The 15,946-nt window shown below is 40.3% G+C and overlaps 1 protein-coding gene across 1 annotated transcript in view; it reads left to right on the top strand.

The window, feature by feature from the left end:
- Positions 1–2,365: 2,365 nt before the first annotated feature.
- Positions 2,366–15,946, top strand: part of Slc7a11 (solute carrier family 7 member 11) — a 74,265-nt gene continuing 60,684 nt past the window's right edge. Inside the window, exons 1-3 of the mRNA XM_051157116.1 lie at positions 2,366–2,678; positions 6,102–6,228; positions 9,369–9,484. Coding sequence (XP_051013073.1) covers positions 2,402–2,678; positions 6,102–6,228; positions 9,369–9,484 — 520 coding nt within the window. The 5' untranslated portion in view covers positions 2,366–2,401. The remainder of the gene's footprint in view (positions 2,679–6,101; positions 6,229–9,368; positions 9,485–15,946) is intronic.

Here is a 15,946-nt window from a genome sequence, read left to right as displayed (position 1 = left end):
CTTTGGAATTAATGTTCCCTTTTGAGGAAACAAAAGCTTCCCCTCCCTGATTATGCTCATTAATGGGGAGAATTATGTGAGTGGAAGTTTGGGCAAGAACAGGAGAAATGGAAAGGAGGACGGAGAGCGCCGTAAGCTCATTAATCTGGAGAATTATGTGAGTGGACATTTGAGCAAGAACAGGAGAAATAGGATGGGGTTGGGTCCCCTATCTTCCTTTTGAGGAATCTGGACAAGATTGAGTAAGGAACATTTCTTGCTTGTTATTATATTGTTTTTTTGGAATAGGTGACAGCTGAGAAAAAGTATTAATTTTGGCTTCATAAAAATGATGATCGGTAGTACCAAAGCAAATTATACAGAATTTGGATAGGCCATGTAGAAGGGAAATCATGTGGCCTCAGTCATTTGTGGGAGAAGGCAGTCACGTCATGGACGTCTTCTCGGGTACAGACCTAACAGAAAGGTGCTGACATTTTCCATGATTCTTTTCCAACGTTATTTCCTGCCTCCGTCATTCCCACACCCCTCCCTTCACTCCTTCCCCTTCCCTCACTCCTCCCTGCCCCAGCACCCCCCAGGCAACCTTGCTTCTACAGAGATTTTGTTTGTTTGTTTGTTTTTATTCAGAGATTCGAACGCATTTTTAATCATGGGTCTGAACCTGACTTCAAGATAATGATGGCATGGCAGTCTTCTCATTAAATTCAAGGCTCAGAGACCCAGAGCCAAGGCTGATAGTTGAGATTCCTTTTCTTCTGGTGTTTGTTTTTATAAGACACTTGGTTAGAAGCCAAATGCTTCACGTTTAAGGGCTTAATTTTTAAGAATTTTCCAGTGCAAATATTTTAACCCCAGTTTGCAATTTTAATGTACTTTCATATGTTTAAATCTCTTTCTAACTGACAAACAAGAATGAAAACTGTGTATATTAATAAGGCGTTTGATTTCAGAACATGTATGCAATGTAGAATACGAACTCAGATTAAACACTTCCATCTCCCCGAAATCTCATTATTTCCTTATGTAAAAACAAAAGCAAAACCAAAATATCCTTTCAGCTTTATGAGACGGACCTTTACACGTCTGTTACAGTCACTGATAACTTCTGGCTTTGAGCTAACTAAAACTTAGCACCTTTTGATTTTAAATTATAATCATAATAGCTATTAATACAAAATATGCTCTATAATCTCTTTATGTCCTTTGACTATTAATTGCATTGTGCCACCCTTCCCCAGTTTTTGCACTGTGCGTGCCTTCCTGCAATTATGAGAATTGCCTAAGTTTCAAAATAGAGTCTTTCTAATTAGATGGAAAAACATGCAAATGAAGAACAAGTCCTCTACTTAGTTCAGGAAATCACACTGTGCTGACAAGAATCAGAGAACAACCATTTTTCTGCAGTCACTATGATCTTTCAACTTCTCAAACTCAGATCGTGATCTTAAACACCAGCATACTATAGGTCTTAAGAAATAATTGCATCTGTTCATGTGGAGCTGTGTGTAGCAGCGGCTGTAGGGCGCAGAAACTTTCTAGCCTTGTAAATATTAGATTTGACAGTGTTGCTAGGAAACACCCGGGAAGTAAGAAGAATACAAATTATGAAGTATAAACTTTGCTGTTGCAAACACTAGAGCCCTAAGGCAATTTCTATTGTCAAAACAGTTGTGCTCACAACATTTCTATGCACGCGTTAAAGTTAAGAAGCAACTCCATAAAATGAAGTAATTGTTTCCGTTTTCATTTTCTGTTTTCTTTTCTGTCTGCGAGTGGAGCTGCTTAAAGTCAGCCAGAGAAGGTCTACTCCCAGTTTCCTTCTGCTGGATTCGCCACACCCCCTCTTTAAGAGTATGCTTTGTTCAGGGAAATGCTTTGGGTCAGTTGAGCAACACACTGCTACTGTTAAAAAAAAAAAAAAGCTGAGTAATGTTGGCGCTTTCTCAAGCTGGAGCTTTCTCATGTGGCTGATGCAAACCTGGAGAATTTGCATCATCATGCAGGCCAGTAAGTTGGTGTGACAGGCGGCAGCATAAATACGAGCCCACGAGGAAGCTGAGCTGGTGTGTAATGATAGGGCAGCCGCATCAGCGGCAGCAAACTGACTGCTCCCAGAGCCGGTGCCACACAGGTGCTCCCGAGGAGTGAGAGGAGTAATTGGATAGCCGCGAAGGCTGACACAATCCACTGAGTTTTCACCTGTGGACACAATAGTGCAGAGCCGGTCAGTGAAAGCAAAGAGGGAGCAGAGACAGCACAGTGACCAGTCACAATCCAGAGAAACAAGTTGAAAGTTTTTCTGTTTGTTTGGTTTTTTTGCCCCTGTGTGTGGTTTTTTTTTTTTTTTTTTTTTTTTTTTTTTTTTTTTTTCACCCTCCTCCTCTGGTGTGACACTGCCATGGTCAGAAAGCCAGTTGTGGCTACCATCTCCAAAGGAGGTTACCTGCAGGGCAATGTGAGCGGGCGGCTGCCCTCCATGGGGGACCAAGAGCCACCTGAGCAGGAGAAGGTGGTTCTGAAAAAGAAGATCACTTTGCTGAGGGGGGTCTCCATCATCATCGGCACCGTCATCGGATCGGGCATCTTCATCTCCCCAAAGGGCATACTCCAGAACACGGGCAGCGTGGGCATGTCACTGGTTTTCTGGTCTGCCTGTGGAGTACTGTCACTTTTTGGTGAGTGCACTTCTTTCCAGGGGTGTGGCTGTGTGGTTCTGTGGGAAAGCAAAGGGTTATTTATGGGGAGTGAATGAATGGCAAATACTACAGGAAATGTTTTGAATTTTTGTTGTTGTTGTTCAGGTATGTGCACTACCCAAACACACTGTCCGTTGTTGACATAAGACTGAATCCTCTCAGATTCCTTCCTGCAGGCTATCTGCTCTTTTCCTGCCCGAGACAGTCTCTTCTGTGACTTTACTCTGGTGTGATGAGAACAAAAACTTTGATGACCCAGGAAACCAAGCAAGCCTTCCAAGCCGAGGGCTTGGGCTTTGTGAGGCATTCTCAGAGCAGTGTTCTGGCAGCTGGCTTGCTGGATGAAACCACCTGTGAGGTGCAGCCGGCGTGGCCTGTTTACAGGCAGAACTGGATGTTCGGAACTGTGTCACGGACGTTTTACTAGCCAAACAAATGGGTGGCACTCTTTGTCTTTTTAATATTTTTAATTCACGGGCTTGTCCGTACCTAATATTATGCTTTAAAGTTCTTGGGAAGGTATGTGTTTGATGTGACTTCATGTCTGTTAAAAGGTACGATGGCAATGGCTTGAGCTTTTTTTTTTTTTTTCCTTTAATACCTTTAAGAAAACCTTTTATAACTCCTCAGTATGAGTTCCCAGGCTTCACTTGGGTGCCATTCTTCTCTCCTTGCCTGGATATGTTTTCTTCATCTGTTTTTCACTTGGTCTCTGGGGAAACAGATAGTTTCCCTGCCCATTCACTGAAGTTCATCTGACCAGGACTGGCAATGCTATGCTTAATATTGTTTCTCTAAAAAAATGTATGTTTCTCTGATTGCTCTGAGGGTTAGTGTTGCAGGGGAAACAATTGGTCCTTGATCAAGAGGGCACATCAACATAAAACTCTATCCAAGCTCATTGTAAAGGTGACGTAAACTGGTGAATGGTCAATTTCTTTTTCATTTGATTTATAAGCTGGGGTAATGCTTTGGTTCCAAAGGTACTTTGTTAACCTGGAACCTAGTTACTCTGGGACCAAGTGATAACACTTGCACAATCTATTCTCTCTGCTCACGTCTTGTGATACTTTAAATCACTGCTTGGGGAATGGTACCTATCCAGAGAACTCATCTGTTTTCAGAAAGGAGGCATTTCAAGTAAACTTGAAAACAGTCTTACTATAGAAAGATCTATGGAGAAATTAAGAATCTAGAAAACTTGGTAACATCATTTATGTGAATACATTATACTTTATGAAATGTCTGGTGACAGTGGTGTGCTGTTCCTTTCCAGTTCCCTTCATTCTTTGGAATAATATAGTTATCAAAAACTCCAACAGAATCCTATCTTTATTATTATTAGAGTAGTTTTGATACATACAGATTCAGATGAACAAGGAGAAACTCAATTGTTGATCTTAAATGACTGTGTACCCCCAGGCTTCAAACATCTTCCAGTACTTGACATATTTAGATTAAATCAATATCTAATCGGAAAAACTACAACCAATATCTTGGACTTTGCATACTTACACACAGGCAGCCCCCACTGTGTGATTTGCTTTTCACACACAATCAATACTTCTTTAGGTGCTGTAAACCACATCACTTTGAATGTTGAGCTACTTAAAGACACTCTGACTTGTACGGCGAAGATACGCTTATTTCTAAGTCTGCCATCTTTGGAGGGAGCTCAGGGATCTGCAGAGCTTCAGGGGTATAATGTGACCTGGGGCAGACATCTGACCGCTAACCTCAGAGGTCTGCTCTCATATTATTTCTACTTAAATTATTGGGAGATTTTTTTTTTTTTGCCATAAATTCCTCACAAATAGGAAGTAAAGCAAGAGATAGGGAGATGATCCTTCTTTTACTTAAAGCTCTAGACTCAGGGTTCTAGACATCCTCCAGTCAGGAATGTGGGCCTGGATGGTCTCCAACTTAAGATGGTTCAGCATGTGGTCTTTTTCTTTCTTTCTTTTTTTTTTTCTCTCTTCTTTTTCATGGTAGTATGGTAGGTGATAACCATTGATCATTCAATAAGTTATTTGAGATATTTTAACACTTATAAAATGAACTTTTGCAGGATGATTTTGTCTCATTCAAGGCCAGTGTGTAGGATGTGCCTAGGCTATGTGTGGCATGGGCAGTTCTCTCTGACTAGAGTTTTGAGTGTACCATGTTTTGGGGGGCAAAGCTACCCCTCTGAAAAGCGAGCAACATCTGTATTTGGTTTACAACTTTTTGAGTGCTGAGGTTAACACATGGCCTTTTATAGTCTGCTTTGAACTTCTTTTCATCTGGGCACATAGTTATGGAGCTTGAGACCTTTAAGTGAAAATTCCATTCTCCCAGAACTCAATTTAAACCTAGGGCAAAGCACAGTGAGGTCTGGGTATCGATTCCCTGACAGTAAATTCCGAGGTGCTTAAGACTCTTTCCGATAACAAGGTGTACTGGTTGCTTTTCTGGACAAGCTACCAACATGGTGACTATTTTTTTTTTTTTCCAAAGAAGCTTGTTTGTTGTCTTTAGTTCCAAGCTAATGAAGTACTTAAGTGACTCCCAGTAACCTCATTACTTTAGGATCTGGAGCATTGAAAAGCAGTAGAGCTACGTGGATTGTTCATTTGGATGGAATCTGGACACAGACAATGAATCTAGGACATGCCTTAGAGTCTTTTCTCATTTGTTCACCCTTTAAACAAATTTCTCCAGGTGACTCTGAGATAGTGACACTCAGATTCCACTAAATTCCAAATTATATTTATTTTGAGCATTCTGTCGGAGACACTGCTGATCACTCATTACTTTCCACACATGGAGCCTCTTTAGGTGCTTGGGCAGAGAGTGTTACCTTTGAACACTATGCAATGTAGACAGAGCTTTTTGGGTTTTTTGTTTGTTTGTTTTTTAAGTGAAATTATGAAATCATTTCAAACAAGATTTCTTTCCTTCCTTTTTTTTTTTTTTTTTGTCATTTCATTTTATTTGGCTTTTATGTGTTTGGGTGTTTGGCCTGTGTGCATGTCTATTCACTCGGTACATGTCTCATGGCCAAGGAGGCCAGAGGAGGGCATCAGATCACTTGTAACTGGAGACACAGATGGTTGTGAGTCTCCAAGTGTATGGTGAGAATCGGGTTTGGGTCCTCTGGAAGAGCAGCCAGTGCTCTTAACTACTGAGTCATCTTTCCAGTCCTTGTCACTCCCATCCCCTCCCACCCCCACTGGTAGCATGAGGCAGTTCTCAAGTCTGAGGAAGTCAGAAGAGGAACTTGGTGGGTGTCAGTTAGGAGATGATGGCTCTTCTCATTAAGGTCACACAGCGGGCAAAGTAAACCCTGGCGTATGGATGCCGTCACAAGACTGCTTGATAGTGCGTCACACTTGTACTTTTTCTTTTTATAACTTTCCATAGGAGCCTTGTCCTATGCCGAACTGGGTACGAGCATAAAGAAGTCTGGTGGTCACTACACGTACATTCTGGAGGTCTTTGGTCCTTTACTAGCTTTTGTCCGAGTCTGGGTGGAACTGCTCATAATACGGTAAGGACATGGAAACAATTAAGGGAAAAATCAACCTATTCCTCTCATCACTTTTCTGAAATCACCTTGACTATTTTTAATTACAACTGTGTGTCATGTGACTTTGTTGAAACGGATAAAGACCCTGATGCATAAAAAAAGTTTTCTTCAAGCTCCACCTTTTACAGATATACATTTTTTTTTTCTAGGAAAGGCATTTATTTGAGAGGAGGAGAAACTTCAAAATCCACTTTGATAAACTACACCCTTGATTAGCCAGACACGATTTAATGTGCTAGGAATTAGAGAGCTTTTTTCCCCCTTATTGTTATGTCATCAGGCTATTTAACTTTACTTTTATGACAAAGAAATGTCTGGGACAAACAACTTAGTGTATTATCAAGTCTTATGCTTTACAAAATGTAAAAGAAAAGAAAATCAACTTTACACACCATGATTCACTTACCTTAAACAAACCAGAGACCTGCAGTTGCGAAAATCTTTTCACTGTACCTGCTGTAAGACTCTGTCCCCCTTCCTGATACTCTTGGCACTGAATAGCGCCAAGTCATTCTGAATAGCAAATTTCCTTCAACATTGTGGGAAGTCTGTGATGTCACCTGTGTAGCTTGTGTCACAGGTGTTTTCATTCCACGGGATGTGACTTGCACTTTCTAATCCAAGAAATCATTAGGGAACCTTGCTCTCCTGTAAACACAAGACACACAGTGCTAAAGTCTCAGCTGAATTTTCATTTTGCCCTTAACAGAAGTGACAAAGGCGGAACGCTAAGTGTCTATTAACAGGAACGATTTTTACAGTGTTAATAGAGAGCTTCAGAGTAGTGCACGCTTCAGTGGTAACAGCAGTTCTTTGTTGCCTAGAAATTGCTATCATTAAATGATGATAAAAGATTATTTTTTTGTTTTTATAAAATTCACCTATCTGGAATGTGCCTTTGTATTTCTCTCTGTCATCTTAATTGTATGTAATCCTTAAAGTTTATCTTTACTTTTAAAAAAATACAGTCAATTTATGCTTTATCCCTAGTGTGTGATATTTCTTTCATTTTTAGTGTCTTAATTCTTCTGAAAACAAAAGCGGCCTCTACATCTCAATTGACATTGAAGTCCTCACCTTGTATTTTATGTAATACTTTAACTACCTCTTTGTATTTTCCTACTAGAATTCCAAGCATTTCAAGTATGTGAGAGCAGGTCTTAAAGCCTATATAACTTCCATACTATTTACATCAGTGCCCTGTGTATCCTGGATGTCAGTTCTTTGTTAGCAAGTGTCAGAAAGTCCAAGGTTATATTATTTTGAGTGTAACATGCTCAGCGTCGAAATAAGGACACTTTCGTAGAATGCTGGCCCGTCTGGAGGCCAAGCTTCCCCTCCTGGTGTCCTTCAGCTTCACTCCATCTTTGTCCATGCATTTGTCATGTAACTTTATCCAATTGCTCAGTGTGGCTATGGATGTGGTTATTCCATTTGCAATGGACAGATATGCTGCCCCATTCATTATTTTTTTCCTACAAATTGCTGCTGAATGGCAAGTAGAAAGATTAAGAAATCTAAATTGACATGCTCCCAAATAGCTGATAATCAGGTATTGCCTTAATTTTGAAAGACCTGTTGTATAGGTGTGTGTGTGTGTGTGTGTGTGTGTGTGTGTGTGTGTGTGTGTGTGTGTGTGCAGCCAAGTTACCCAAATAAATTCTAGACGGTTTTTAATGCATTTGTATTCACTTTTGTCACACTGGATTCATACCGCTGGGATAGCCTCTCAAACAAGCAAAATAGCAAATTACATGAAAAGGGGAGAGACACAACTCCCTAGGATATAAAATCTTCTAATAGTGATACTCATGACATCTGAACAGTACTACCCATGGCATCTAAATGCCCCCCCCATTGAAGTTATACTTTCAAATTAAGTCAATATTGCCAGAAATAATCTGCAATGCTAATTCAAGTACAGTTACCCAACAGAGCTTGATGGGCATGTTGAAGATGAGTCCAATACCTATGGAGTTCCTCCTGTAATAGATGCAGTGCTAGCCTCTGCACTGAGACAGACTTCCGGTGGGGATGGACAGAGTCTTGCTTTCACAGAATTCAAAGTCAAGTGGAAGGATGGGGTTTCAATCTGGGGATCGCCTTAAGTAGAATAAAAACTCTACTGTGAGAAGCAGTGTGGAGGGGATACCTTTGATACCGTGAAAGAGGACACGTGGACAGGCAGAGGACTGGGGTCACTTCTCTGGACCAAGACTGAACCCAGATACAGAGTACAAAAAGCAGCTGTTTGCAAAGGCACCAGGCAGAAGTGATTTGGATCTTGATCCTGGCAAGGTTGGATCTGAGTGTGTTCAAGACTTGATCATGGCCAGAGCATACTTTAAGGCTACTGAAAAGACACCCCCAGGTTTAATTTTGCAAGGGCAAGACTTTTTATAAGTGATAGAGAACAGCAAAATCATCCCCTCTGGAGAAAGGAGGAAGGAGTCTCCAGGGAGAGAAGAAAGCAACAAGGCTTGTGGTTTTGACTGGAGGTAGGAGATCAAGGTTGGAGACAGATAGTATAGTCCAGGAACCAGGCCTGGGTTTTAGGTAACCACAAGAATGAAGAAAAGCTGGAAGGGACTCTTGCTTGAGATGTTAAGCAATTCTGTGGATTTCCTTGTGTGTGGCAAGAATATGCACTCATATGTAAGATGAAATGGAATATTCATTCTTTCCCTTTGAAGAACTAAAGCGGGATGACGTATCATCTGGGTTGCTCTCTTCTCAGGCTGATTTTGTCTTCTTACTCTGTGGTTCTCTCTATATAAATATTCTTAAGAAGTGAAGAATCTTCACTTGGCTTTGAGTTTTCCTTTTACTAAAAATTAAGAGTCAGTGTTGAGTATTTAGACACATGTTGGCATAAACATACATGAGTACTAGTTTTCCCAAAGATTTTTAAAAAATTAGCCACTACTGCTATTTGGAGTGTGTGACAACTAATTGGAATATGAAGCTGTAAACATAGCAGGCTTTTAGCATTAGACATGTTCCACATGTTTTGTAATAAGGCCAGAAGATAGAAAGTTTTACTGAAAATGTTCTTTATTGTTTCCTGTAGTCAATTTAATTTTTTTTTTTTTTTTTTAAAGCCCTGGAGCTACTGCTGTGATATCCCTGGCATTCGGACGCTACATTCTGGAACCTTTTTTTATTCAATGTGAAATTCCCGAACTTGCAGTCAAGCTTGTAACAGCTGTAGGCATCAGTGAGTATTTCAGTTATTACAGAAAAGAGGAAAGCAATGGAGCAAACTGATTGGAGACAAGCGTTCCTTAGAGTTTTTGCACGGTATCCCCCAAATTATGTCCTCTGTACTTACAGTTTCAAATCTGTGTTGGAAAATAGAGATAGAAACATGAGGTTTGAATTGGCCTCTGCTAATCCAGTGTATGCCAACCATATATTGGTTCATCAGATATGGGAGCAGACATAAAGCAGACAAACAAAAACTCCTTGCTTGGTAAAATATTAAATGGATTGTGTATCTGAAGACACACATAAGGACGAAGAACTCTTCTGAGAAATTGTTTTGCAATTGGAAATTACCTTACCCCAGTGATACATGGATGGTCTTGAGGCTAAGCTTCTGTGCGGGGTGTATATGTTGTGTTTGTGTAGTGGATAGTGTTATAGCTGTCATTCTCAGTGTTACTTTTTTTTCTTATCATGGCCTATTTCTGCCCATGGGCTACAAATCAGGAAGTTGTTTCTTTTTATTATTATTAATAATGGGCATAGATTTTTAGGAGTTGACAAACAGAAGAAATGAAAAGAGGAACATGCATAAGATTTACATAAGTGATATGGAGCCAAATCCGACAGTCACTTCCTATAACATTCTATAATGCCATGGAAAAGGAAAATAATTGCTGATTGAGTCATTGTTTTATGAATTTGTATGAGCATAGCTAACTAAGCTTAGCCACCCAGAGAACGTTACACAGGAATAACTGGATTGCGCACTCAAGGAAGACTGCTTAGAGAGTTGCTCCACAGTGGATTACTAGACTAACACAAAGATCAATTCGCTTTCGACAACAGACAGCCGAGGGCCTACTCTGTAGCCAAGTGCCAGCGTTCTAGGTAGAAGCATCTCTGGTATGGCGTCCATGGTTGCCTGAACCAGATAGCTTAATCCTAAACACGTATTTGCTCTGTGACATCTCTGGAAAGACAAAACAAATGGCTCAACGTAGACATTTTCAAGTCCTGAGGAGTTAAAATGTGGGTTTTTATATGAGTCTCCTCCCTGTACACACACCGCAGACCTAGGGACACCTAGGGACAGCTGACCTCACTTCTCAGCACCTCAGTATTGTCCTGAGATAATTATACCAGTGCTGTCGGGGCTGTGAGGATTCAGTGTCATGTGGAGTATTTGTGATGATGACTGCCAGTTGTTAAGAATGCAGGGCAAGCGACAAATATAATACTTACGTGGAAAAATGTCACTGGAATTCCCCTGAGACCAGGGGCCTCCACAAGTAGTTTGTGACGTATTAAACATAATTTTAGGTACTTTCAGTTCTTAGGAAGAAGGGAGATTAGTAGTCAAGGCAAACAGTCTGCTAGACAAGATGTTGGGTCTGGTAACATGAGCTTGTGTGTTCTGAACCATCTCACACAGTTCATGATTTCTTGGAGTTTCTTGGAGGTCCAACCTGGAGTTGGAATAAAGTGTCCTGCTTTCTTGGTTATTTAATCTTGGGCTGTTAAACTTATTTATGCTTCTGTTTTATTGACTGATAAAATACCTATGAAATAACAATGTGTCTTCAATGAAGAGCCCCTTGTACATGGAAAGTTCATGGCAACTTGGATGCTGCACTAAAGGCCATTTTTACATCCACCATATTCACCTTCCCTGAGTGAGATCAAGTCACCACACAGTTGTTTTATGAAAAATGAGAAGAGAAAGGAGTATTTTAAAGAACTCCATAGGCTAACAATCATGTTATTAATTAAAAGGCATAAGCAGAGATCGTAAAGCAAATATTTACGCAGCTACAACTCCTACCTGCTTTGATCATGAATAAGATGAATAGTGATGGTATATTTGTATTTTTATCTTTGTAAGTCTGAATGACTCTGTTATATAACCTCAATTTTGGTTACAGTTTTAAAGGAAACATTCGTATTTTAGGAAATTAAAAAAAAAATTAAATACTCCAAAAGCCTTTAAAACAATTGCAAGAAAGAATTACTAAGATGGGTTTAGGCTCACATATTTGTAGTTTGGTGGGGGAGCGGGTGGAAGAGAGCCTGGAGGCTTGATGGAGCCTTGATGCTTCCTTCTATTTTTGGTACTAGTGATATTATTTTGTAAATTCTGACACAAGCAACAGGGAACAGGTTCCTGATCAGGGAACAAGTTCCCCAACTCTAAAGTACTGAAAGAGAAATGGGAATATTCTCATGGCACAGTGGGAAGTAATTTAAGCCAATGGATTAATTGGATGAGTCAAATGGGCTTTTAGAGGGGTTTAGCTTTAATGGAGCACCCAGAGGTGGAGATGGAGAAAGAGAAATTTACCCGGGGGCAAATTTCTTGCATACTTTATTTTTCGGAGTGAATAGAGGCGGTGTTCTGCCTGTTACAGGGAAAGGCTGCGGAGATGTGGAGTTTAATTGCATGAATTACTTCCCTGAGTTACTGGAGGGAAATGAGGAATTTAAGTCTCCAGTTTAGTATAGAAAAAGGTCAAACTTCAAACGAGTTTCAAATTTTGTAAAATATTAGCCTGTCATTTGAAAAAATAATAGCAGAGTAGGGGAGGGATTTATCTAAAGTACCCCACTTCTGGAAAATAATAAAGATTAGACTTTTGTGTTTATCCAAAATCCTGTCCATTTTAGTAAAAATATTAGACACGTCAAAGTGTAACTGGAAAATCTTGTAAATTCACTTTGCCTTATGTCCCTAAGCTTGATTCTGACATGATCAATAACCTTCTATGGAAGATCACATGATCCGTGGATCTTATAGTTTGAAGGAACCAGGACAAGCATTCAGTATTTAAAATGTTGAGCGTATTGTTCTGATCTCTAAAGCTGTACCCTAAAATATCATTCCCAAGTGGAATATTCTCATACAAATACTTTCTCCTTAGCCGGGTGCGGTGGTGCACACCTGTAATCCCAGCACTTGGGGAGGTGGATCTCTGTGAGTTCAAGGCACAGAGAAACCCTATCTCGAAAACAAAAACAAAAACAAAAAAAAAGAAAAGAGAAAAAACCCCGACTTTCTCCTCATGTTGTGATATTTACCCACATCTATCCCTAACACATCTCCCTGAGTCTCATGTCCTTTGCTGCTTTATTTTATATAGATAAGAGTCATGTTGTATAATGTAAACCCTTGTGGGAATGATTGGGAAAAAAATAAGGAAATTAGCATTTATATATCATTGTGAAAAAGAGTTAGGGGCTGAGAAGATAGTTCAGTAGGTAGAGTGTCTGCTAAGCAACTGTGAAGACTTGAATTCCACCTCAGCCTGTAATTCTGGGGCTGAAGAACTTAGAGACTGGCTGACCTCCAGGGCCACATCAGTGAGCTCCGGGTTCAGGAGGAGAGCCTACCTCAAACACAAAGTGGGGAACGACTGAGAAAGATAGTCAACGTCTGTCTCTGGCCTCTTAATGTGTGTGCACACATGCACACCCGCACATACCCATGCAAAGGCATGAAAACACATGTTCACACAGAGAAAGACAAAATCAAACCAACCAATTCTACAAACACGTTGCTGTCATTTCTGTTTTCCTGGCACCTTGAAATGACATTGGAAACATATGATTTGTCTGTGTTGGCAATTTAATCATTAGTGTGTATGTGCGCGTATCTCTTTAAGTCTGAAGCTTGGGTATCCTTACTACCTTTCTCTATTAGCTAAGTTACAACACAATAAAGCCGAACCCTTGGTAGATATGCACAGCAAGCATACAAATACTGAGGAGTGGCTGCCACACCCTTCAGGAGGAAGACACATAAAATGTGGAATTCAAGTGGCCTGAGATCCTAAGTCAGACATTGAACTCTCCCAGAGAACTAAGAAAAAGAGATGTCACAGGTAGTAAAGAAACTGGCTGTATCAGCGAGCTCACACATACCTTTTGAGCTGTTTCCTCATTGTTTCTTCTGTGAGCTGATGGTAAAGGCTTGAGTTAGGGAGTTGGCCTACCTACGGGCCTTTGCCTTCTAATCTTATCTCAACACTTACTGCCTGCATATGGACACAGGCAAGTTAAACAGAACCTGGAGTTTCACCTGCTCATATGAAGGGCCTGACTGATAATAGCAAGCGAGTCACAGAAATGTGAGGATTAGCAAGCATCACCTATGGAAGCCTTTGCACAATGACTGACAGAAGCTGTTTACATTTTATGCGGTGCTGGCTGTGTTTGTTCCTAACAGTGAGATCATAGATACAGAGTTGGCCCTCTGCCTTCTAAAGGTTCTGCCTGAAGCCAGTGCACCCAGGAAACGGATGCTGAGAGAGAAAGGCACCCAGCAGCTGCTGCAGAGAGCAGTGCAAGGACCCCACTTTATCTCATCATGTAGCATTCAGATATAGCTGCAAAGACGGAAGGGCTGAAAGCATGTGACTCTGAGAGACTACCGGATAATCTGTAACATCCCTCTTCAAAGTGAAAGATGCAGGTGAATGACGGCGTGTGCAGAAAGAAGTGCCCGCTAGTCCTTAAATCACAGCACCAGCCCCACGAATCCCCTTCAAGATCCCTTTTAAATAGAACTCCTTTCAAAAATGGGTTTCTTATTCCTAGGATTTATGGATATAGCTTTCCCTGCTACATTTTAGTTTATAGGAAAAGTGCATCATAAATAAGTAAATAAAGCCTACGTGCTCCCGACTTTTCACTTTGGTAAAAATTTGAAGTGTGCTCCCCTTGCCCTCCAATTTCCTGATGTATGAAATTAACAGTTACTTGAAAGAACTGGCACAGATGTCTTTATTATTGGTCTATGGGTAGATAGTATGTGTTTGAGAACTATATATGGTTTATGTCAGGAACTCAGAATGCTCCTTTGCTTACCGAACCCGAAAACCTTATTCAGTACTGTTGGATAAGCGGCACAGGCACCCTTAAATTTCGATATGCAGACAGGCTGAAGCAGCAGTTTTAGCCTGAGAACCTTCCAGGCTGCCCCACGGGCGGCTTCCTCATTACTCTCTAAGCTGTACCTCTGGGTCAGCAAGGTGCTCCTCCTGGAATAGGGCGTATCTACTAATGAGTACCATAATAGATGCTCAGAAATAGAAGGGTTTGGAGAGGCCTTTGAGGAAGGCCAGTCTTACTAAGACTTCTTTCCTCAGATATACAGGAAGCAAGGTGATGGTTTTTGATGATTTTTGTCTCCCATTTGTCTGGAACACTTTAGAAATAATATTCTAGATCCTCATTGTTTTTCCTGCTTTAATGGACAGTAAGCATTTACCTTCCTTTGAAGACAACAATTCCTCTTTTCTCAAAAAATGCACGTATTTCTTCAAATGAAAATATTACTCATATGTAGTGTGTGTCCACTTCCTCTCTTTCCATTTTTCCTCCTTTTTCCTCTCCCAGAGCCTCTTTTTCACTTTGGACTATCTAAGATAGGGAAGACACAGTGATCTTTTGTTGCTGATGATGACGAAGGCCAAGTTTTTTTTTTTTTTTTTCATTTTCTTGTTAAAGTTGGATGTTTTTAATTAAAAAAAAAATATTCTCATGTGATGAGCCATCAATCACATAGGAAATTACATAAAAAAACGGATACTCATTAGGTAAACTGGAAAGGACCAAGGTTATATTTGAATATTTTCATTTTGTTTGTTTGTTTGTTTTTTCGAGACAGGGTTTCTCTGTGTAGCCTTGGCCGTCCTGGACTCACTTTGTAGACCAGGCTGGCCTCGAACTCACAGCGATCCGCCTGCCTCTGCCTCCCGAGTGCTGGGATTAAAGGCGTGCGCCACCACGCCCGGCTCTTTTGTGGTTTTTTATGTGATGAGCCATCAATCACATAGGAAATTACATAAAAAAATGGATACTCATTAGGTAAACTGGAAAGGACCAAGGTTATATTTGAATATTTTCAATATGTAACTTCTCTGTATTGGAGACAGAGAAATTACTTTAGTTTTCATCATTTCTGATAAAATAACCTTTTATTAGCACAGTGGGCCTATTTGTTCCTTCATTTACTCAGCTTCAAATGTGGCTGAATTATGATATTCCTCCTCTTCCGTCTCAGGACTTTCTGATAATTCCCATCAGTACTTCTTTGACATTCTTCATTTCTACCCCCGGTTCACTTTCACTGGAGCCTTCTGTTGCCCTCATCTTTCTTTCTTTTTTTAGATTAAGACTTAAATCATTGTTTTATTTACTTAGTAAAATGTCTGCCTTTACTGAGGTATACTTGGCAAATAAAATTGTGTTGTTTTAGTGCGTGCAATGTGATCCTTTAATCTGCATATACCACGTGACATGTTTACTAAAGAAAGTTTGTCACTGGATCTGTCACCTCCCCCCATTACCTCTTTACTTTTAGGTGTGCGGAGAGAATATGGACACAGATTTACCTACTTGGTTTGCTCATTGATGTAGTCACTAAAATATTATCTTCCCAAAAAATCTGTTGAAATATTGCTATAAGCTAAACTTC

Source organism: Acomys russatus, chromosome 15, assembly GCF_903995435.1.
Source record: "Acomys russatus chromosome 15, mAcoRus1.1, whole genome shotgun sequence".
NCBI classification, from domain to species: domain Eukaryota; kingdom Metazoa; phylum Chordata; class Mammalia; order Rodentia; family Muridae; genus Acomys; species Acomys russatus.
This window is presented reverse-complemented; position numbering and strand designations above follow the sequence as displayed.